The sequence below is a fragment of the Megascapheus bottae genome, chromosome 29 (genome assembly GCF_031878675.1).
Source record: "Megascapheus bottae isolate mThoBot1 chromosome 29, mThoBot2.hap1, whole genome shotgun sequence".
Lineage (NCBI taxonomy): Eukaryota > Metazoa > Chordata > Mammalia > Rodentia > Geomyidae > Megascapheus > Megascapheus bottae.
The window spans coordinates 14,371,507-14,389,111 of record NC_143537.1 but is presented as its reverse complement, the minus strand read 5'-3'; the positions used below and the strand labels follow the sequence as shown (position 1 = coordinate 14,389,111).

Genomic DNA, 17,605 nt, shown 5'->3' with positions numbered 1-17,605 from the left:
TCTACTATTCTAATTAACACCATTCATTGTAGTCTGTTTTCCTGAACAGTCAGATTTTAACAAACTTGAAGTAAAACCTGAGCTACCCCTCATAGACTTAAGCATAGTTTTTTCATAATTCTTATTTAGCTGTAAAGAAAGTATGTCTATTAATTTTTTTTTTCTATTTCAGGAGACTTATATGGTGCTATTGGTTCTCCCGTCCGTTTAGCACGGACTGTGGTAGTTGGCAAACGACAAGACATGGTCCAGAGGCTGCTTTATTTTCTAACTTACTTCATAAGATGCTCTGAACTTCAGGAAACTCATCTTTTAGAAAATGGGGAAGATGAAGCCATTGTTATGCCAGGCACAGTGATCACTACCACTTTAGAAAAGGGGGAAATTGAAGAATCAGAGTATGTCCTTGTCACAATGCATAGAAACAAAAGCAGTCTGCTTTTTAAAGAGTCAGAAGAGATAAGAACTCCTAATTGTGGCTGTAAATATTGCAGTCATCCACTTCTTGGGCAAAATACAGAGAATGTGTCACAGCAAGAGAGAGAAGATGTTCAAGAGGATTCTAAGGAACTGCTAGGAATTTCAGATGATTGCCGAGTGATTTCTCCTGAGTGCCAAGAAGAAAATGCTATTGATGTGAAGCAGTATAAAGATAAATTAAGAACTTGCCTTGACACCAAATTAGAGACGGTTGTGTGCACAGGATCTGCGCCAGTAGACAAATGTGTATTATCAGAGTCAGGCTTGGAGACTACTGATGAAACATGGCCAAAGAAAGAACTGCTGGATTCAGATAATCCCACAGGCAAACCAATGAAAACCACAGGGATAGTTGTAGAGAAGAAACCTCCAGATAAGACTGTGCCTGCTACTTTTTCTTGTGACGCAACCCAGACAAGGGTTACTTTCCTGATTGGAGATTCAATGTCACCTGATTCAGATACCGAACTCAGAAGTCAAGCTGTGGTGGATCAGATCACCAGGCATCATACCAAACCATTGAAGGAAGATCGGGGGGTAACTGATAATCACCAAGAAGTGAAACAGCCAACCAAGGACCAATCGGAAGCATCTGATCTACAGAACATGGGTTCTGAAGAGCTTCCCTGTTGGAGTCCCTCAGATCCTGAAAGCATGAGCTTATTTGATGAATATTTTAATGATGATTCAATTGAAACCAGGACTATTGATGATGTTCCAGTTAAAACAAGCACTGGCAGTAAAGAACATTGCTATATGTTAGCATTTTCCAAAAGATTGTGTATAAAACACAACCAGAGCAATGAATTGTGTAAATGTGCAGAAAGAATTCACCAAGATCCATGTAAAACCTGCTTTCCTCAGCAGGACCAAAGAAATACACTCTCCATTCTTGTCCCCCATGGGGATAAAGAGAGTTCAGATAAAAAAAATGCTGTAGGAACTGAATGGGACATTCCAAGAAACGAAAGCTCAGATAGTGCCCTTGGGGATAGTGAAAGCGAAGACACCAGTCATGATGCCACTAGACAGGTCAGCAGTTACTATGGAGGGGAGCAAGAGGACTGGACAGAAGAGGATGAAATCCCCTTTCCTGGGTGTGTATGGCAGGTCCTATCTGAACAGACAACATTGCTTTGTTTAGCTGGTCTCTAAATCAGATGATAGAGAAAGACACACACACACACACACACACACACACACACACACACACACACACACACACACACACACACACACACACACACACACACACACACACACACACACACACACACACACACACACACACACACACACACACAGTTTTTATTATCATGTGCTCTTACTCAGGAAAAGTTATACCTGAGCCCCATCATCACCTCAGCAAGGCTTTGTGAAGAGAAAAAAGATCTAGGCAATATGTAGAGAGAAGTGCTCACTTTGAAGTGAATTTTGCTCTCAAAATGGACCTGTGGAACTAGGCACTTGGTGGCTAATACCTATAATCCTAGCTACTCAGGAGGCTGAGATCTGAGGATTATAGTTTGAAGCTAGCCTGGGCAGAAAAAAATCAGTGACACTCTTCTCTCTGATCAATCACAGAAAAAGCTGAAAGTGATACTGTGGCCCAAGTGGTAGAGTGCTAGCCTTGAGCAAAAAGAAGCTCGAGGACAGTGCCCAGGCTCAGAATTCAAGCCTCAGGACTGGCAAAATTAAATAAAGGACCTGTAGAGATTCTGAAAGAGACAGAAAATCTCTGAGGTTGGGAGTAAATTTGGCCCAAACAAGAGGAAAACAACATATGTTCCAGAGCAATTATACAAGGAGAAAATGGATGCTTGAGAAATGTTATCTACCCAGATTTACCTGTTATTTAGGTGATTTTATTTTGGAGGGTGGTTTTTCACAGTTTGGTTGTGTTAATTCAAGGAGCTCTCCTGCTCTGATATTGAAAGTCATGCTCACCTCATTCCAAAGCTCTTCACCAAACCTCCAGATAAGAATACTTTTTTGGTCTGTTTTAGAGTTTGAGACAGTGTTAAAGGATGATTTTATTGTGAGTATATTTTATAGAGTGGTACTGGAAATGTGGACTCATAGAGTTAACCTTCCTCTACCTTCCCCCTGACCCCCCAATGGTAAAGTATGTTACAAACTAAATTTTTGTTCCTTGGGCATCTTTCCTCCAGGTCGAAGTTGATTGAAGTGAGTGCTGTTCAGCCCAACATTGCCAACTTTGGGAGGTCCTTGCTAGGTGGTTATTGTTCATCTTATGTGCCTGACTTTGTTCTTCAAGGAATAGGGAGTGATGAGAGGCTCCGTCAGTGTCTTGGGGCAGATTTGTCTCATGCTGTGCAAGTAAGTGACCTTCACTGCTTTTTTTTTCTTTGCCAGTCTTGAGGCTTGAACTCAAGGCTAAGGCTTATTGTCCTTGAGCCTTCTCAAGGCTAGTGCTCCACCCCTTGAGCCACAGTGCTGCTTCTGGCCTTTTCTATGTATGTGGTATATAGGAATGGAACCCAGAGCTTCATGCATGCTAGGCAGGCACTCTACCACTAGGCCACACTCACAACCCCAACCTTCACTATTTCTGAATATATTAAAAGCAAAACCTCTATTACTCAGTAGTACTTACGTAATTGTATAGTCACATATGACACTAACAATTATTGTTCTCTGAATCTATTCCTTTCTTTCCCTCCCCCCTCCTTCTTATCCTCCCCTCCTCCTCTCTCTCTTTCTTTCTTTTTGCCAGTTGTGGGGCTTGAACTCAGGGCCTGGGTTCTGTCCCTGAGCTTCGAAGCTCAAGGCTAGTGTTCTACCACTTGAGCCACAGCACCATTTCCAGCCTTTTCTGTTTATGTGGTACTGAAGAATCGAATCAAGGGCTTCAAGTATGCCAGGCAAGCACTCTACCACTAAACCACATTCCCAGCCTTTATCATTTTTTTTAATATCACCTGCATCTTTATGTCTAGCAGAGTGAAAGTGATTGTAGAATTCCACAAATCTATCAAATGAAAATCGAAACCCAAAGATTACTTTATATGTTCATAGATGTGCATTTATGATCTAAAATTGGAAAATTTTAAATGTAAATGGAATTATTTTCTTCATTGGCTTTTCACACCCCCAGTGTTGGTCCTGGGGCTTGAACTTAAGGCCTGAGCACTGTCCCTGAGTTTCTTTTGCTCAAGGCTAGCGCTGTACCTCTTGTGCCTCAGCTCCATTTTCAGCTTTTTGGTAGATTTTGCTGTACCTCTTGTGCCTCTGCTCCATTTTCAGCTTTTTGGTAGATTATTGGAGATTAGAGTCTCACCAGCTTTCCTGCCCTGTGCTGGCTTCCTACTGTAATCTTCAGATTTCAGCTTCCTGAGCAGCTAGGATTACAGGCATGAGCCACAAGCACTCATTTTAGAGTTCTTTATGTCATCAGCGAACAGTTTTTAATTTTCCTTTCTAATCTGGATGGCTTTCTTTTCCTGATTGAACGTGCTAGAACCTTGAGTTTGTTATGTGGAAAGAGTGACAGTAGATATCTTGGTGTTGTTATTGACCATAAGAGAAGAACATTGCCTTTTATTTACTAAGTATATTACTTATAGAGTTTTTATGGACACACTTATCAGACAGAGGAAGTTCCTTTCTATTTATAATCTTAGAAAGAAATTTAGTTTTGTTTTTACTTGCTCTTTAAATCATGAATTGTGAAATTTTCTTTCCTGTATCTACAGAGATGGTCATGTGGTTTTAAGATCATAAGTTATTTTGATTTATTTTTAGAAGATAAAACAATTCTGTATTCCTAGAGAAAAATCATACTTGGTCATGGTAAATAATCCTTTTGTACATGTTGCTATATTTGACTTGTAATATTTTTAAATGTTTTATTATAAAGATGATATACAGAAGGATTACAGTCACACAAGATTTATAGTATTTTGTTACAGATTTTGGAGTCTATATTTATGAAGGATTTTTTTTTTTTTGGTCGTGGGGCTTGAACTCTGGGCCTGGACACTGTCCATGGGCTTTCTGAAGGCTAGGGCTCTACTACTTGAGGCATAGCAACATTGCCAGCTTTTCTGTGTACGTGGTACCGAGGAATTGAAGCCGGGTATTCATGCATGCTAGGCAAGCACTGTACCACTAGGCCAAACTCCCAGCCCTTTTATTTATTTGTTTATTTTCTTACAGCATTTATTTAGTATACTTTCATTATCTTTTTCCTTTTCCTTTTATCTTCTTTCCTCTGCTTTCTATGCTATTCCTGAGCACTGTCACTAGGCTTTTTTGCTCAAGGCCAGTACTCTACCACTTGAGCTCCTCTTATGGAGCTCCACTTATAGTGTTCCACTTATGGCTTTTTTGGTAATTTAGTGGAGATAAGAGTTTGTCATAGACTTTTTTTGTCTGGGTTGACTTTAAACCACAATCCTCAGATTTCAGCTTCCTGAGTAGCTAGGATTATAGGTGTGAGCCACTTACATCCATCAATTTTATTTTTTTGTTGGTCGTGGGACTTGAACTCGGGGCCTGAATGCTGTCTCTTTGCTTTTGTGTTCAAAGTTATTACTCTACTACTTGTAACCACAGCTCTACTTCCAGTTTTCGGTGGTTAATTAGAGATAAGAGTTTCAGTGACTTTTCTGCTCAGGATGGCTTGGAACCAAGATCTTCATATCTCAGCCTTTTGAATAGCTAGGATTACTGGTGTGAGCCACTAGCACTGGCCCTGTTTATATTTTTAAAAGCTTAACTTGCTTACGATAGTTGAATTGTTTTCTTTCCAGCATCCAGTATTGGATGAACCAATAGCAGAAGCTGTTTGTATTATAGCTGATATGGACAAATGGACAGTTCAAGTGGCCAGCAGCCAGAGACGAGTGACTGATAATAAATTGGGAAAGGAAGTATTGGTTTCCAGTCTTGTTTCCAATCTGCTTCATTCCACTCTCCAGCTTTATAAGCATAACTTGTCTCCAAATTTTGTAAGTATTTGTAAGGCTTGAACTTTCAGTATGTTTCCTAAAATGTGTTCCCAGCTTCATCATTTTGTAGACAAAAGTATAAGAAATTTAATGTTTGTCATGTCTCCATCCCAGCCTCTTTTGTGACTTTATTTGGAGCTGGTAATTTTAGAAGGTAATTAAGATTAGATTATGTCTTAAAGTTGATTAGCGTGATGAGCCACCAGCCCCTGGCTAATTTTTATTTTTAAGTAGTTGTACAAAGGAGTTTAAATTCTATAAGCCTGGTGTCTCTTGATGGCTTTGTGTTCTCTAGGTTTCTATGATGTAGTACTGTGATGCATACATAAATGATAACCTAAGGACATACTCAGAATTATCTCTTTTAAGTAATTCATAATTGTATATAAAGACTCCTACTCCTTTTTGTTCTTTAGAAACAAAACACAAATGATTGAATTTCAAACTGGGTAAAAGACTTGAATGTTTGGCCAAAGAAAATCTGTAATAAATGACCAATGAGGGTGTGGCGGCGGGGAGGGAAATGGGTACTAAGACATGTGAAAGGGTATCAATGTACGTGAATTAATGCACCTTCTATCTGGCAAATATCATGTAACCCTTTTACTAATTACAATAAAAAATGCAAAAAAATGACCAATGAGCAAATGAAAATATGTTCAAGCTAGTTAACCACTGGGGAAATGCAAATGAAGCTATAATAAGATTACATTGACAGTGATTACAATGAATGGCTACAAGGATGACCCTAGGAGGGTGGCTGTAATTTAAAGCAAAACAGAGTATCTGCCTGGGTATGGAGAAATGATAATTATTGCACAATGATGATGGGTATTTGAGATGGTACAAGTGATTTGGGAAACAGACCGACAGTCCTCAACATGGTTCATATAGTGTGGGTTATTATCATGTGGTGCAGCAACTTCACTTCTACATTTCTACTCAGAAGATTCAAAAGCAGAGACTTGAAGCTTGATGTTTAGCATAGTGGTAGAGTGTTTACCTAGCATGCATGAAGACTCAGGTTCAATTCCTCAGTACCACAGATGTAGAAAAAAGCCAGAAATGGTGCTGTGGCTCCAGTGGTAGAGCTTTAGCCTTGAAAAAGCCCAAGGACAGTGCCCAGGCCCTGAGTTCAAGGCACAGGACTGGCCAAAAAAAAAAGCAGAGACTTGACAGGTAATTGTATCTTAGTGTTCATGGCATATTATTTATAATAACCAAAGGTTAAAACAAATTCATTTTTATTATTAGCTAGTTAATTAGCAAAATATGGTTTAGTACATTATTTCTTTAGACATAAAAAGGAATGAAATACATAGTACAAGATGGTTGAAATATTAAGCTAAATATAAAACAAATAAAGCCAAATATAAAATAAAATCCCATTTATATGAGATACCTAGAAAATTAATAGAAATAGGAAATAAAGGGGCTGGGAGTTTGGCCTAGTGGTAGAGTGCTTGCCTAGCATGCACAAAGACCCTGGGTTTGATCCCTCAGTACCATATATGTAGAAAAAGCCAAAAGTGGCACTGTGGCTTAAGTGGTAGAGCACTAGCCTTGAGAAAGCCCAAGGACAGTGCCCCAAGACAGCCAAAAAAAAAGAATAGGAAATACAATAGTGTTTATTAAGACATAGGAGGAGAGAGGGAATATAGAGTTCTTTAAAGGGTCAAAATTTTCCAGTTGAGATGCAAAAACCTTTGGAAGTGTAGGGAATTAATAGTTGTACAACATAGTGTACAACATGGTTGTGGGGCTTGAGTTCTGGGCCTGGGCACTGTCTGTGAGCTCTTCAGCTCAAGGCTAACACTCTACCACTTCAGCCACAGAGTCACTTTTTGTTTTCTGGTGGTTAATTGGAGATGGGTCTCACAGACTTTCAGTGCCCCGACTGTCTTGGAACAGCAATCCTCAGATCCTAGCCTTCTTTGTGGCTAGGATTACATACAAGCGCCTAGCAAAGAACTTGAGATATATCATTATTAGTGGTTTCTTTTTTCTTTTGGTCTGTTGTGGGGCTTGAACTCTGGGCATGGGCGCTGTCTTTGACTGAGACAGGCTCTATTACTTTGAGCCACAGTGCCAGTAAAAAAATTGGCTGGCTTGTTTTCTCTTCTCTTTATTTTCTTTCTTACCAGTCATGGGGCTTGAACTCAGGGCTTGGGTGCTGTCCTTGGGCTTTCTCAAGGTTAGCATTCTACCTCTTAAACCACAATACTACTTCTGGATTTTTTTGTGTATGTGGTACCTAGTAATCGAACCCAGGGCTTCATGCATGCTAGGCAAGCACTCTACTAGTAAGCCATATTCCTGGCCTGTGAACATTCTCAACACTTGAGTTGTTTAAAATGTTTTAATGGCTAAGTACAGTGACTCACACCTACAATTCCAGCTGTTTGGGTGGCAGAGATCTGGAAGACTGCATTTCAAGGCCAGCCTAGGCAAAAATTAGACTCCCATTTCACCTAATAAAGTTGGTGTGATGGTCTCTGCCTGATTCAGCTACATGGCAGTTCATGGGACCGAGGGTTATAATCTAAGAGTGACTCCCCACCTTGAGCGAAATGTACCAGGCACTACTTGGAAAATAACTAAAGCAACAATGGGTTCAGGCATGGCACAAGTGATAAAATTTCTTAAAAGGTACATAATCCTGAGTTAAAATACATTTATAAATTATATATATGTATATGTATATATAAGTGTGTGTGTGTATAAATATATGGATATATGGGACTGGGAGTTTGGCTTAGTGGTGCAGTGCTTGCCTAACATCAAGGAAAACACGGACTTGATTCCTCAGGACCACATACATAGAAAATCCAGAAGTGGTGCTGTGGCTCAAGTGATAAAGCGCTAGCATTTCAGTTTTTCCTTCATGCTGAAATATACCTAAATAGAATTGTCAAAAACATGATGCTTTGAACCTTGCCATCATTCTAAGGATTGGAACTAATTTTCTGTTTTGGTTTTTCCCTAACTCTAGTGTGTAATGCATCTAGAAGACCGGTTACAGGAACTCTATTTCAAGAGCAAAATGTTGTCTGAGTACCTGAGGGGACAGATGCGTGTTCACGTCAAGGAACTGGGAGTGGTCCTTGGGTATGTTCATACTTTCTTTTCTGCCTTTCTCATTACTCTTCAGGTAAGAAATGTTCCTCAAAGTTACTTTCTTCTTCTAAGTGTTTTGTTTTGTTTTTTGGTCATGGGCCTTGAACTCTGGACCTAAGCACTGTCCCTGAACTCCTCAGCTGAAGGCTAGTGTTCTACCACTTGAGTCACAGTGCCACTTCCAGTATTTAATTGGAGATAAGAGTCTCTTGGACTATCTTACCAGCGGTGGCTTTGAACCATGGTCTTCAGATCTCAGCCTGCTTAGTAGCTAGGAATAGGAGCCACTGGTGCCTGGCCTCCAATATTAATTTTTTTGGGGGGTGCATGTATACATGAATCATTTCTTGAAATGCTAATTGAAGAAATTAGGACATGATAAAATTTTACCTAAATTAAGTTTTTATGAAGGGAAAAGGAGTCAGCATTTTTTATGTTAAATTAAATTACGTTATCAGTATATTTCACATTTTTTTTTATGCTAGCCATCAAACTGGCACTTGCTACTAAGTACATAAGCACATGTGGTACCACTGAGCTACATATTCATCCGCAACTGTCAGTTATCCTACACAATGTAGACAGTGCTTCCCAAGATTAGAAATGGCTGATTCTATAAAATGGACAAGCCAGATGTGACACACTAGTAGAACTAGGCAGGGATTTGGATGACTGCAAGTCCTGTTTCTATGCCATACAACAACACATTGTTCAAGGCCTAATGTGGCTTTTAGAGAATGCTTCTCCTGTGTGAGAAATCAGCAAACAGATATAATCTTGTTTATCTTGGGAGTAAAGGAAGGCATTGTGTTTGTTTGTGTATCCATGCATGTGTGGTCTGTGTGCATACATGCATTCCTTTATATTTTTAAGCTTGAATTTATTTTTGGATAATGTACATGTAACCAAATGATGCATATTATACAAAATGAAAAGAAATTGTTACCTTTCCCTCAATTTCCAACCTCCCCATCAACATGGTTATCAGAGTCTTTTTTTTTTTTTCTTCCCCCCCAGTGCTGGGGCTTGTACTCAGGGCCTGGGCACTGTCTTTAGGCTTTCTCATGGCTAGTGCTCTACCACTTGAGCCACAGCACCACTTCTGACCTTTTCTGTGTATGTGGTACCCAGGAATTGAACCCAGGGATTTGTGCATGCTGGGTGAGCACTCTTCTACTAGGCCACACTCCCCAGCCCTTATCAGATTCTTTATAACTTTCCTTACTGAAAAATTTCCAACTTTTGTTACCTTCAACAGTGCAGTGGTTTATTGCCTATTATGAATCATGTTTTAGATACAGAAAGCTTGAACTGGCTTTTCTTTATTTCAGGATTGAATCCAGTGATCTTCCTCTTTTGGCTGCTGTAGCAAGCACTCACTCTCCATATGTGGCTCAGATACTTCTTTAACATGCCCAAAGGTTCACTTTGGTGGAAACCTAAATCACAACCAATGAAGCAGGCACCGCATGCATTTATGATGACTTCTTTCCTATTAGACTCCATCTGAATGCATCCATCTCCAGGGAATTTTGCGTTGTGTTGCATATTCTATGTACATTGGATGGCTTTTTATTTTTTAACTGGATTTTTTTTGGGTGGTGGTAGGTTTTTGACTAAAACAAACACATCCTAAATAATTTTGAGGGGAGGCACTTGACAAGCCAAGCGCAACTTAGAAATTTCTAAAAAAAAATGACTATCAAAAGAATTTCATGTGATCACTACAGTGTTGTCACAACTCATAAATATCAGCGGCTGTCTCATAGTTTTATGGCTCAGAGATAGTAATTTCTTTCATGTTTAATTCTTCTTTTGGCATTACTAGAGTTTGAACTCAAGACCTCATATTTGCGAAGGCAGGGTCTCGACCACTTGAGCCATATCCCTAGTGTTAGTTCCTTATTTCCAAGTTATAGAAATGTATAGAACCTTGATTATGGATTATTGGTTAATTTTTTTCAAAACAACTAATTTGTGGCTATTTCTCAAAGTATTTTAAACAGCCTGATAATTAGAATAAGCTCAAAATACTAAGTGAAAATGTACATTAGCCACCCGACTGTACATATGTATCTAATTTTTTAAATTCAAAGGCAAAAATACAAGATTGATAAATATGCCTTTTTAAAGAATATTTTCAAGTAATATTGTATGTAATGTTGAAATATTACTTTCTGATAACTTTTCTGTTTCACATACTCTAAAATATGTATGAAGCCAATCTTTTTATTAAGGCTGAAGAATATAGATTCCCCAAAATAAGAATACTACTTTATAACATTTGTAACTATGGACTAATTCTTACAAATACTCATATTTACATATTTACTAATTTAATAAAAATTAGTGTAAAAATTTACACCAAAGCATTGGCAAAAATGCTATTTTCTTTAAAAGTGCTCAGGTAGCCAAGGCCCTTGTTTTCAGTATCAGCCCTTCCTGAATTCACTACTTAATAATATTCAATTTACACTAATTCATAAATCTTAAAAATACCCTCTTTTCACTAAGAGCTCCTCCCTTCCAAAAGCTGAGTTTTTTTCAAAGATTTCCACTTTTTAATTGTTGTTCTTTTTGTATATACTGTGAAATGTTGCTTGTAAGAAACGCTAATGAGGAACCAAACTCTTGTAAGTAATGTAAATAGAAAGGTTGGTAGATAAAAGTTTTCAATTTGCTCTACTACCTCAGTTTACTTGAAAACTGCATAAGGGTTTATTCTTTGCTTCTCTGGACTAAGGACACATTTAATGGTAGGAGTGAAGTTGATCTTTCATTGACTCTTTTCATCACAGTTGATCAGCATATTAAGTTACTAAATACATTTAGTTACTATATAATATCCATTCTTGCTATTTAAATTTTTAATAATTAATGGAAATTTTCTTTGGGTTTAGTCTCTCAAAACCTTGAATTTATAGTGCTGTGTCATTTTTTGCCTTGTTCCTTGTACATTCAAGAGAATTCCAACTAGACAAAGAAGATATGGCTGCTTTAATGGTTTGTAAAGCAGAAACTATTGTGCTTGCAGTTTGACTTGCATCCCATTAGCTGGTCACTAGTCTCCCTGGATATATTTTCTTTGGCTTATCTTTCTTATTCCATTCATTTAATGGAAATCTTTTATTGTCTACTTTTGGAAATCAGTGAGTAGATCTCTTTGGCAGAATTTGTAATCTAGAAAAGTTCTATGGGCCATTATACATTATTTTTTTAATTGTAGCAGGGAGATGTCTTATTTCTTAATCTATTCTCAGCCCTATTATTTAAAGCATCTAATTACCATTTAGCAATTCTAGTTTTCATAAGTGGATGCTCCTGCAATTGCTATTCTTAAAACTAAGCTTTGCTGGGAAAGGAAAAGACCTATATAGTTTTGTTTTTAAGAATCATTAATCCTCATAGGATTCCTGAGTTTTATAATTCTTAATCCAAGTATAATTTCTAGTACCTTCATCATAATCATTCTTTCCTTATACAAAGCCCAAAGAATGAGCTGCTACTTCTTTTAAAGTGTGGTTATTATGATGAATGTGAAAAGGGTTTTAGCCTGTTCAAAATAATTTTTTCCAACTTCTTACGGTACAGACAAATGTGTTACATATCAAAACACCTGTATTGAAACAGGAAATGAAAAAAGGGATTTTTTAATATATTATAGAATTAAAACTAATTCCTCATAAATATAAACTAATTGGTGTGATTTTAAGCATCTTAGCATTTATTAACGTCTTAATTTTGAGTTTGAAAATACTAAGTGCAATAAACATACTAGTTGATTTCATTTTGTTGCAGTTAACATCCAATTGATTGGATGGTCACTGAAAAAGTCAAACTTTACCTAGTACTTATTTCTGGTAGATGTCTTAGGAGATTGTTCTGCTTTCTCTAAGTTATTTTAGATGGTGGATATGTAAAATGTACATACTTGTTCTTTGTTCTGAATACATTTCTCAAAAGCACCCTTGTATTATAATATCCTCCCAGTTCTAGGGGAAATTTGTGCAATAAACACATGTCAATTTGATGGATAATGTTGGTCTTTCATATGTTAATATGTCTTTTTGTAACTTTATTCGCTCAGATGTCAGACCACCTGGATTCTTGGCCCAGGTTTGGCCTTTCTGAACATGTGATCTTTCCACATTGCTAGCATCTACTTTAATGAGATACAATAAATAACAAAAATTTAGTTGAGTGTTAGCACATCCCAAAAGTTCAATAACTTTTTGACTGCTAGTGTTAACAGCTACTCTGTTAAGCTGTGGTCCCCACATATTGTTGGAAGAAATGTTAACATCCATTCTTATAAATAAATAAACTAAAGTACAGGTTTGTATGCTTACAGTTGACCCTGTGCCTCACAATGATAAACTGAAAATTTCTTCAAATGCAGACAGAACCTAAGCTAACTGAAAATGAGAGGAAAGGAAGCCATATAAATGTTAAGAATATTATACCCAAAACAGAGTACCACAGACTTGATTGTTAAGCAACAACAGCATGATCTCCTGGTGCCCAGGTTTGCTCACTGATTGGCCCATACATGACTCAGAAAAGTCCATTCTATCTGCATTGTATGGAAATCCACTCCTCCATCCATTCTTCCTGCCTGTTTCTGCAGCAATGACTTAACCCCAAGTGGGCTTGTAGTACTGTTTTGAAAGTTTAGAGGAAGTAAAAAAATGTTTGCAAAACAACCATCAGTTCTTTTAGGGTTGTTGATACACACAAACTTAGAGAACTCTTGTCCCATTTTCTGAGAAGCATTGGAGTGCTGCTTACTAATGAAAAGTGGATACAGAGAATTGAACATGATCATCTGAAGTCAATGCTATTGTTGTCTCTCAGGCCAAAATGGTTTTCCAACTTAGTCATGGGTGACAGATGTAAAGGTATCCGGGATTTCATCATCTGTCTTTGCCAATGGAGAAGGTGGGGGCGAAGTGGCAAGTGACACCAAACCTAAGTTGACAGTGCAATTGTAGCGAGTGTAGGAAGGTGTCAAGCAGATAGAAAAGAGTGAAAGGGGGTTGTGTCTCCTCTTACTGCTATCTAGACTGGACTTTGGCATGTTCTAGATAACCATTGTCTAGACACAGAAATGATGAGAAAGTTGGTTGCTGGAACACAGTAGCATTTTCCATATATGTATATATATATATATATATATATATATATATATATTTTTTTTTTTTTGCCAGGCCTGGGACGTGTACTCAGGTCCTAGACACTGTCCCTGAGCTTCAACTGAGCCATAGCATCACTTCTGGCTTTTTCTATTTATGTGGTACTGAAGAATGGAACCCAGGGCTTCATGTTTGCTAGATCAGCACTCTACTACTAAGCTACATTCCCAGCCCCCCCTTTTTTTCACTTTATTTTTTTATTGTAATTAGTAAAAGGGTTACATGATATTTGCCAGATAGAAGGTGCATTAATTCACATACATTGATACCCTTTCACATGTCTTGGCAGCCATTACCCTCCCCCCCACACCCTCCATTAGCCCCCTTTTTTTTACACTTTATTTTTGCAGTGACTGAGCCACAACTTCTCTGGTACATTGTTTCCCTAAAAATCTTCCCAAAGAGATGTGCTTATATAATGGCCTGTAAACTTCAAATCTGGGTAAACTCTGAACCAACAAAAAGTATATTAACACATTGGCTGTCATTTCTCTATAAAGTGTGTAGTTTGAACTTTTTTCTTGTGATGACTAATATGATATGAATCCTGACCATGTCATTAAAAAGACACTGTGAATCAGTTGCTCTTTGAAAAGCAAGCCATCATCATAAATCACTTGAGTTATTAACCATGCAAATTGCTGTGAAAATACTAAGACCCAGATGTGGTCACAGCCCTCAAGGAGTTTTTTCAGTGTAAAGGACACCGCCCATGATGGTAGCAAGTGAGGAACTGAGTGACTAATACAGCCCACCTGTACACCAATGAGAAACAGTAAAGGTCTGCTCAGTTTCTGCTCCAGAAACTCAGCTAAAGGTGCTAGAAAGCTTGTCAGTGACCTTTACTGTGGAAAATGTCTCGGAAGCGCTCTGGCTACTCTGTAGGGACAGGCAAATTATGGAAACTGGCTTATAGTCAGCCTGTGTAAAAACAACAGCAACAAAAAAACTAGCGTTTCATGCACAGAATCCTAGCTACTGAGGAGACAGAGGATCAAGGCTGAGAGCCGGACGGGGCAGTAAAGTCCCTGAAATCCTTACCTCCAATTCCCCACCGGAAAGCCGGAAGTGGCTCAATGTTCTGGCCTTGAGCAGAAAAAAAAGCTCCGGGACAACGTCTAGGCTCTGTGACCAACAAACAAAAAACCAAATCTGACGTGAAAAAAGCAAAGCATCCACCCTGGAGCCCTGTCTCAATGTCAGAGGAGCTTCCCAGTTCCCACCGAAAACTCACAGGCCCTTGCAATTTCAGTCTTCCACAAGAAAGGATTCTCACAAGGAGTTTCAAACGCTGGTGGTGGTTTCGTGTTTTGTGCCACTTTCTGTGCTCAAGGCCACCACTAAGCCACAGCGCCACTTATGGTTTCCTGGTGATTCATTGGAGATGAGGGTCTCATGGCCTTTCCCTCCCAGCCTGGCTTTGAACCTCCATCCTCAGATCTCGGCTCCCTGAGTAGCTAGGATGATAGGTCAGAGCCACCAGCCCTCGGCTAAACTTCCATTTTAGTGAAAGACCTAGTGGAGTCGTGTGCGTGGACTTCCCCCTTAGCTTCCCCTTCCGCACATCTTCCAGGATCCGGGGGTTAAGAGCGGCGGGAGGCGAGGCTTCCACCCGCCCGTTTCCGGATTTGGGGGTTTCCGGCCCTCCCCTCTCCGGGCACCGGAAGCTGCAGAGGCGGAAGCCACAATTCTGAGTCAGATCCACCCCCACCACGCTCCCCCTTTCCCCACCCCCACCACCCAGTAAAGGAAAATCTCGCGATGCGCCTTTAAAAAAAAAAAAAAAGACGAAAAAGGGCTGGAAAAAGATCTCTGGGCCCCGCCCCCGGCTTACGTCACCCGTAGGCGCTCGTTGGCGTGCTCACGCGCGCGCGCCTGCGCACTGGCCCCGCCTCCACTCTCTCCTCCTGTATCCCCCCCCCCTCCCTCACTGCGCGCGCGGGCTTCTTTCTGGCCAGTCGCGCGTGGGCTGAGGGCCCAGGGTGGGCGTTGCGAAGAAGTTTGTTTGCTTTGAGGTTGGGTGTGTGTTTTAAGTCTCGGGACAGCTCGGGGGTTTCCCTGCCTTTTTGGAGAGGGTACCCCCCCGCTCCCTCACCGACGTGAGGTGACATGGGCTGTCCGGTGGGCTGCTAGGGGAAGGGTGGGAAGGTGACGCAGGGGGGGGGGCGGGGGGGGCAGAAGGGAAGGCGACGACGGGGGCGGCCATGAACTCGCCCGTGGACCCTAGCGCTCGGCAGGCGCTGAGGAAGAAGCCGCCGGAGCGGACGCCTGAGGTGAGGAGCCCGGGAGGACCCGATGGGAATGTTGGGAGGCTGCGGAGGGGGACGGGAGGTGTCCCCGACGTGCGGCCCGCCCCGGCTCGGTCGGGACCCCGCGGCGGTCGTCTGTCGTCCGCACCTGCCGGGTCTCCCGTCCGTGGCGCGGGGCCACCGGCGCGGGCGATTGGGCGGCCGCCCTTGCCGCACGCCCGCTTCCTGGTGACTTCCCAGTGTTTTCTTGAGTTAGGCAAAAATGTGACCTCGGGAAGTTTACCTGAGGTAGAAATGATAAGTTATTATAACTTACAGAGCTGGAGATGTGGCCTAGTGGTAGAGTGCTTGCCTAGCACGCATCAAGTCCTAGGTTCGATTCCAGGTGCTGTGACTCAAGTGGTAGAGTGCTAGCCTTGAGCAAAAGAAGCTCAGGGACAAAGTGACCAGGACTAGTCAAAAAAAAAAAAAACACTTTACTGATGGTGTTGAAGTTTTGTCCAACTTGCCTACAAATTAAAAAAAATAAGATGAAAACAGGTTTTCCAAATCCATTCAAAAACTCATGCATCCCGTCTGTGATTCCTCCCCACCCTCAATACTGTCATTTCAGTGGAATGTTTACAGGACTTTATGATTGGATACCCATTTCTTTTTTTTTTTCCCCCCCCTCTTCGCAGTAATAGCATCAGCTGTTTTCGTTTGCCTGGAAGTTCTCAGGCAAATGACAAAAACCTGTTAAGTCTATGTGCTTCTCCTTTACATGGTAGCTGGAGTTTTTGAGAGAGGGGGATTTCCTTGAAGAGTTTTCTTGGAGAAGTTTCCACCTCCAGTGGTGTTTCCTAAAATGAAAATAAAAAGCCACGGCCACTGTAACTGGACTGCCTTGTTTAAAAATGACAGTAGTAGAAACATTGCTCAGTCACTTGAGTTTCCATCTTACAGTGCATTGCATTAGTTAAGTCACAGCAACTTTGGACTCAGTTTTTGGGACATGACATTTTAAAAGCCATAACCAAAGCTGTGATAGGTCAAACTTTGTTATTGGAGGTCCTGAACTGCCCAGTTGAGCAAGGCAAAAGTTACCATTTTTTTTTGTTTGCATTTATAATCTCATGTGACCCTTGCTGGAGTTACTGTAAACTAAGTGAAAGCAGTCAATTTGAAGAGTAGAAGTGTCTCAGAGGTTTTATATATATATATATATATATATATATATATATATATATATATATATATATATATAAAGGTTTATGATGTAGGTTTTATTTTTAAAAGGAAACTTAGGCTAAATGAGTGAATTAAATGGAAAATTCTACTTTTTATGGCGTAATTACCTAGTTTAAAATTGATATTAACACTAAACTTTGTGCAGTTACAGTTGCTAGTAGTGCGTGCTGTGTTAAATATTGCGTCTTGTTTTAGTGGTAGAGCAGCAAAGTGCAAGGGAGAAAGCTGGGCAAGGGGCTTCTAAACGACTGGCTACATAGTACATAATAAAATAGAGGCCTTTCATCTAACAGTGGTTCATGTTGACCACTTGATTCATTGGCTATGCTTTTGAGTGAGTTTGGAATTGGTTTGGGAATGAAAA

At 40.0% G+C, this 17,605-nt stretch overlaps 2 protein-coding genes across 9 annotated transcripts in view; both read left to right on the top strand.

Moving 5' to 3' along the window:
* Positions 1 to 10,669, top strand: part of Fnip1 (folliculin interacting protein 1) — a 59,702-nt gene extending 49,033 nt beyond the window's left edge. For both annotated transcript variants that reach the window (XM_090321134.1, XM_090321133.1), the window contains 5 exons: positions 173 to 1,577; positions 2,652 to 2,820; positions 5,256 to 5,453; positions 8,446 to 8,561; positions 9,902 to 10,669. In XM_090321134.1, the coding sequence (XP_090177260.1) occupies positions 173 to 1,577; positions 2,652 to 2,820; positions 5,256 to 5,453; positions 8,446 to 8,561; positions 9,902 to 9,980 (1,967 nt within the window). In that variant the 3' untranslated portion in view covers positions 9,981 to 10,669. The remainder of the gene's footprint in view (positions 1 to 172; positions 1,578 to 2,651; positions 2,821 to 5,255; positions 5,454 to 8,445; positions 8,562 to 9,901) is intronic.
* A 5,266-nt stretch (positions 10,670 to 15,935) lies between these two features.
* Rapgef6 (Rap guanine nucleotide exchange factor 6) overlaps positions 15,936 to 17,605 on the top strand; it is a 145,310-nt gene continuing 143,640 nt past the window's right edge. For all 7 annotated transcript variants that reach the window (XM_090320826.1, XM_090320828.1, XM_090320823.1 and 4 more), the window contains exon 1: positions 15,936 to 16,035. In XM_090320826.1, the coding sequence (XP_090176952.1) occupies positions 15,967 to 16,035 (69 nt within the window). In that variant the 5' untranslated portion in view covers positions 15,936 to 15,966. The remainder of the gene's footprint in view (positions 16,036 to 17,605) is intronic.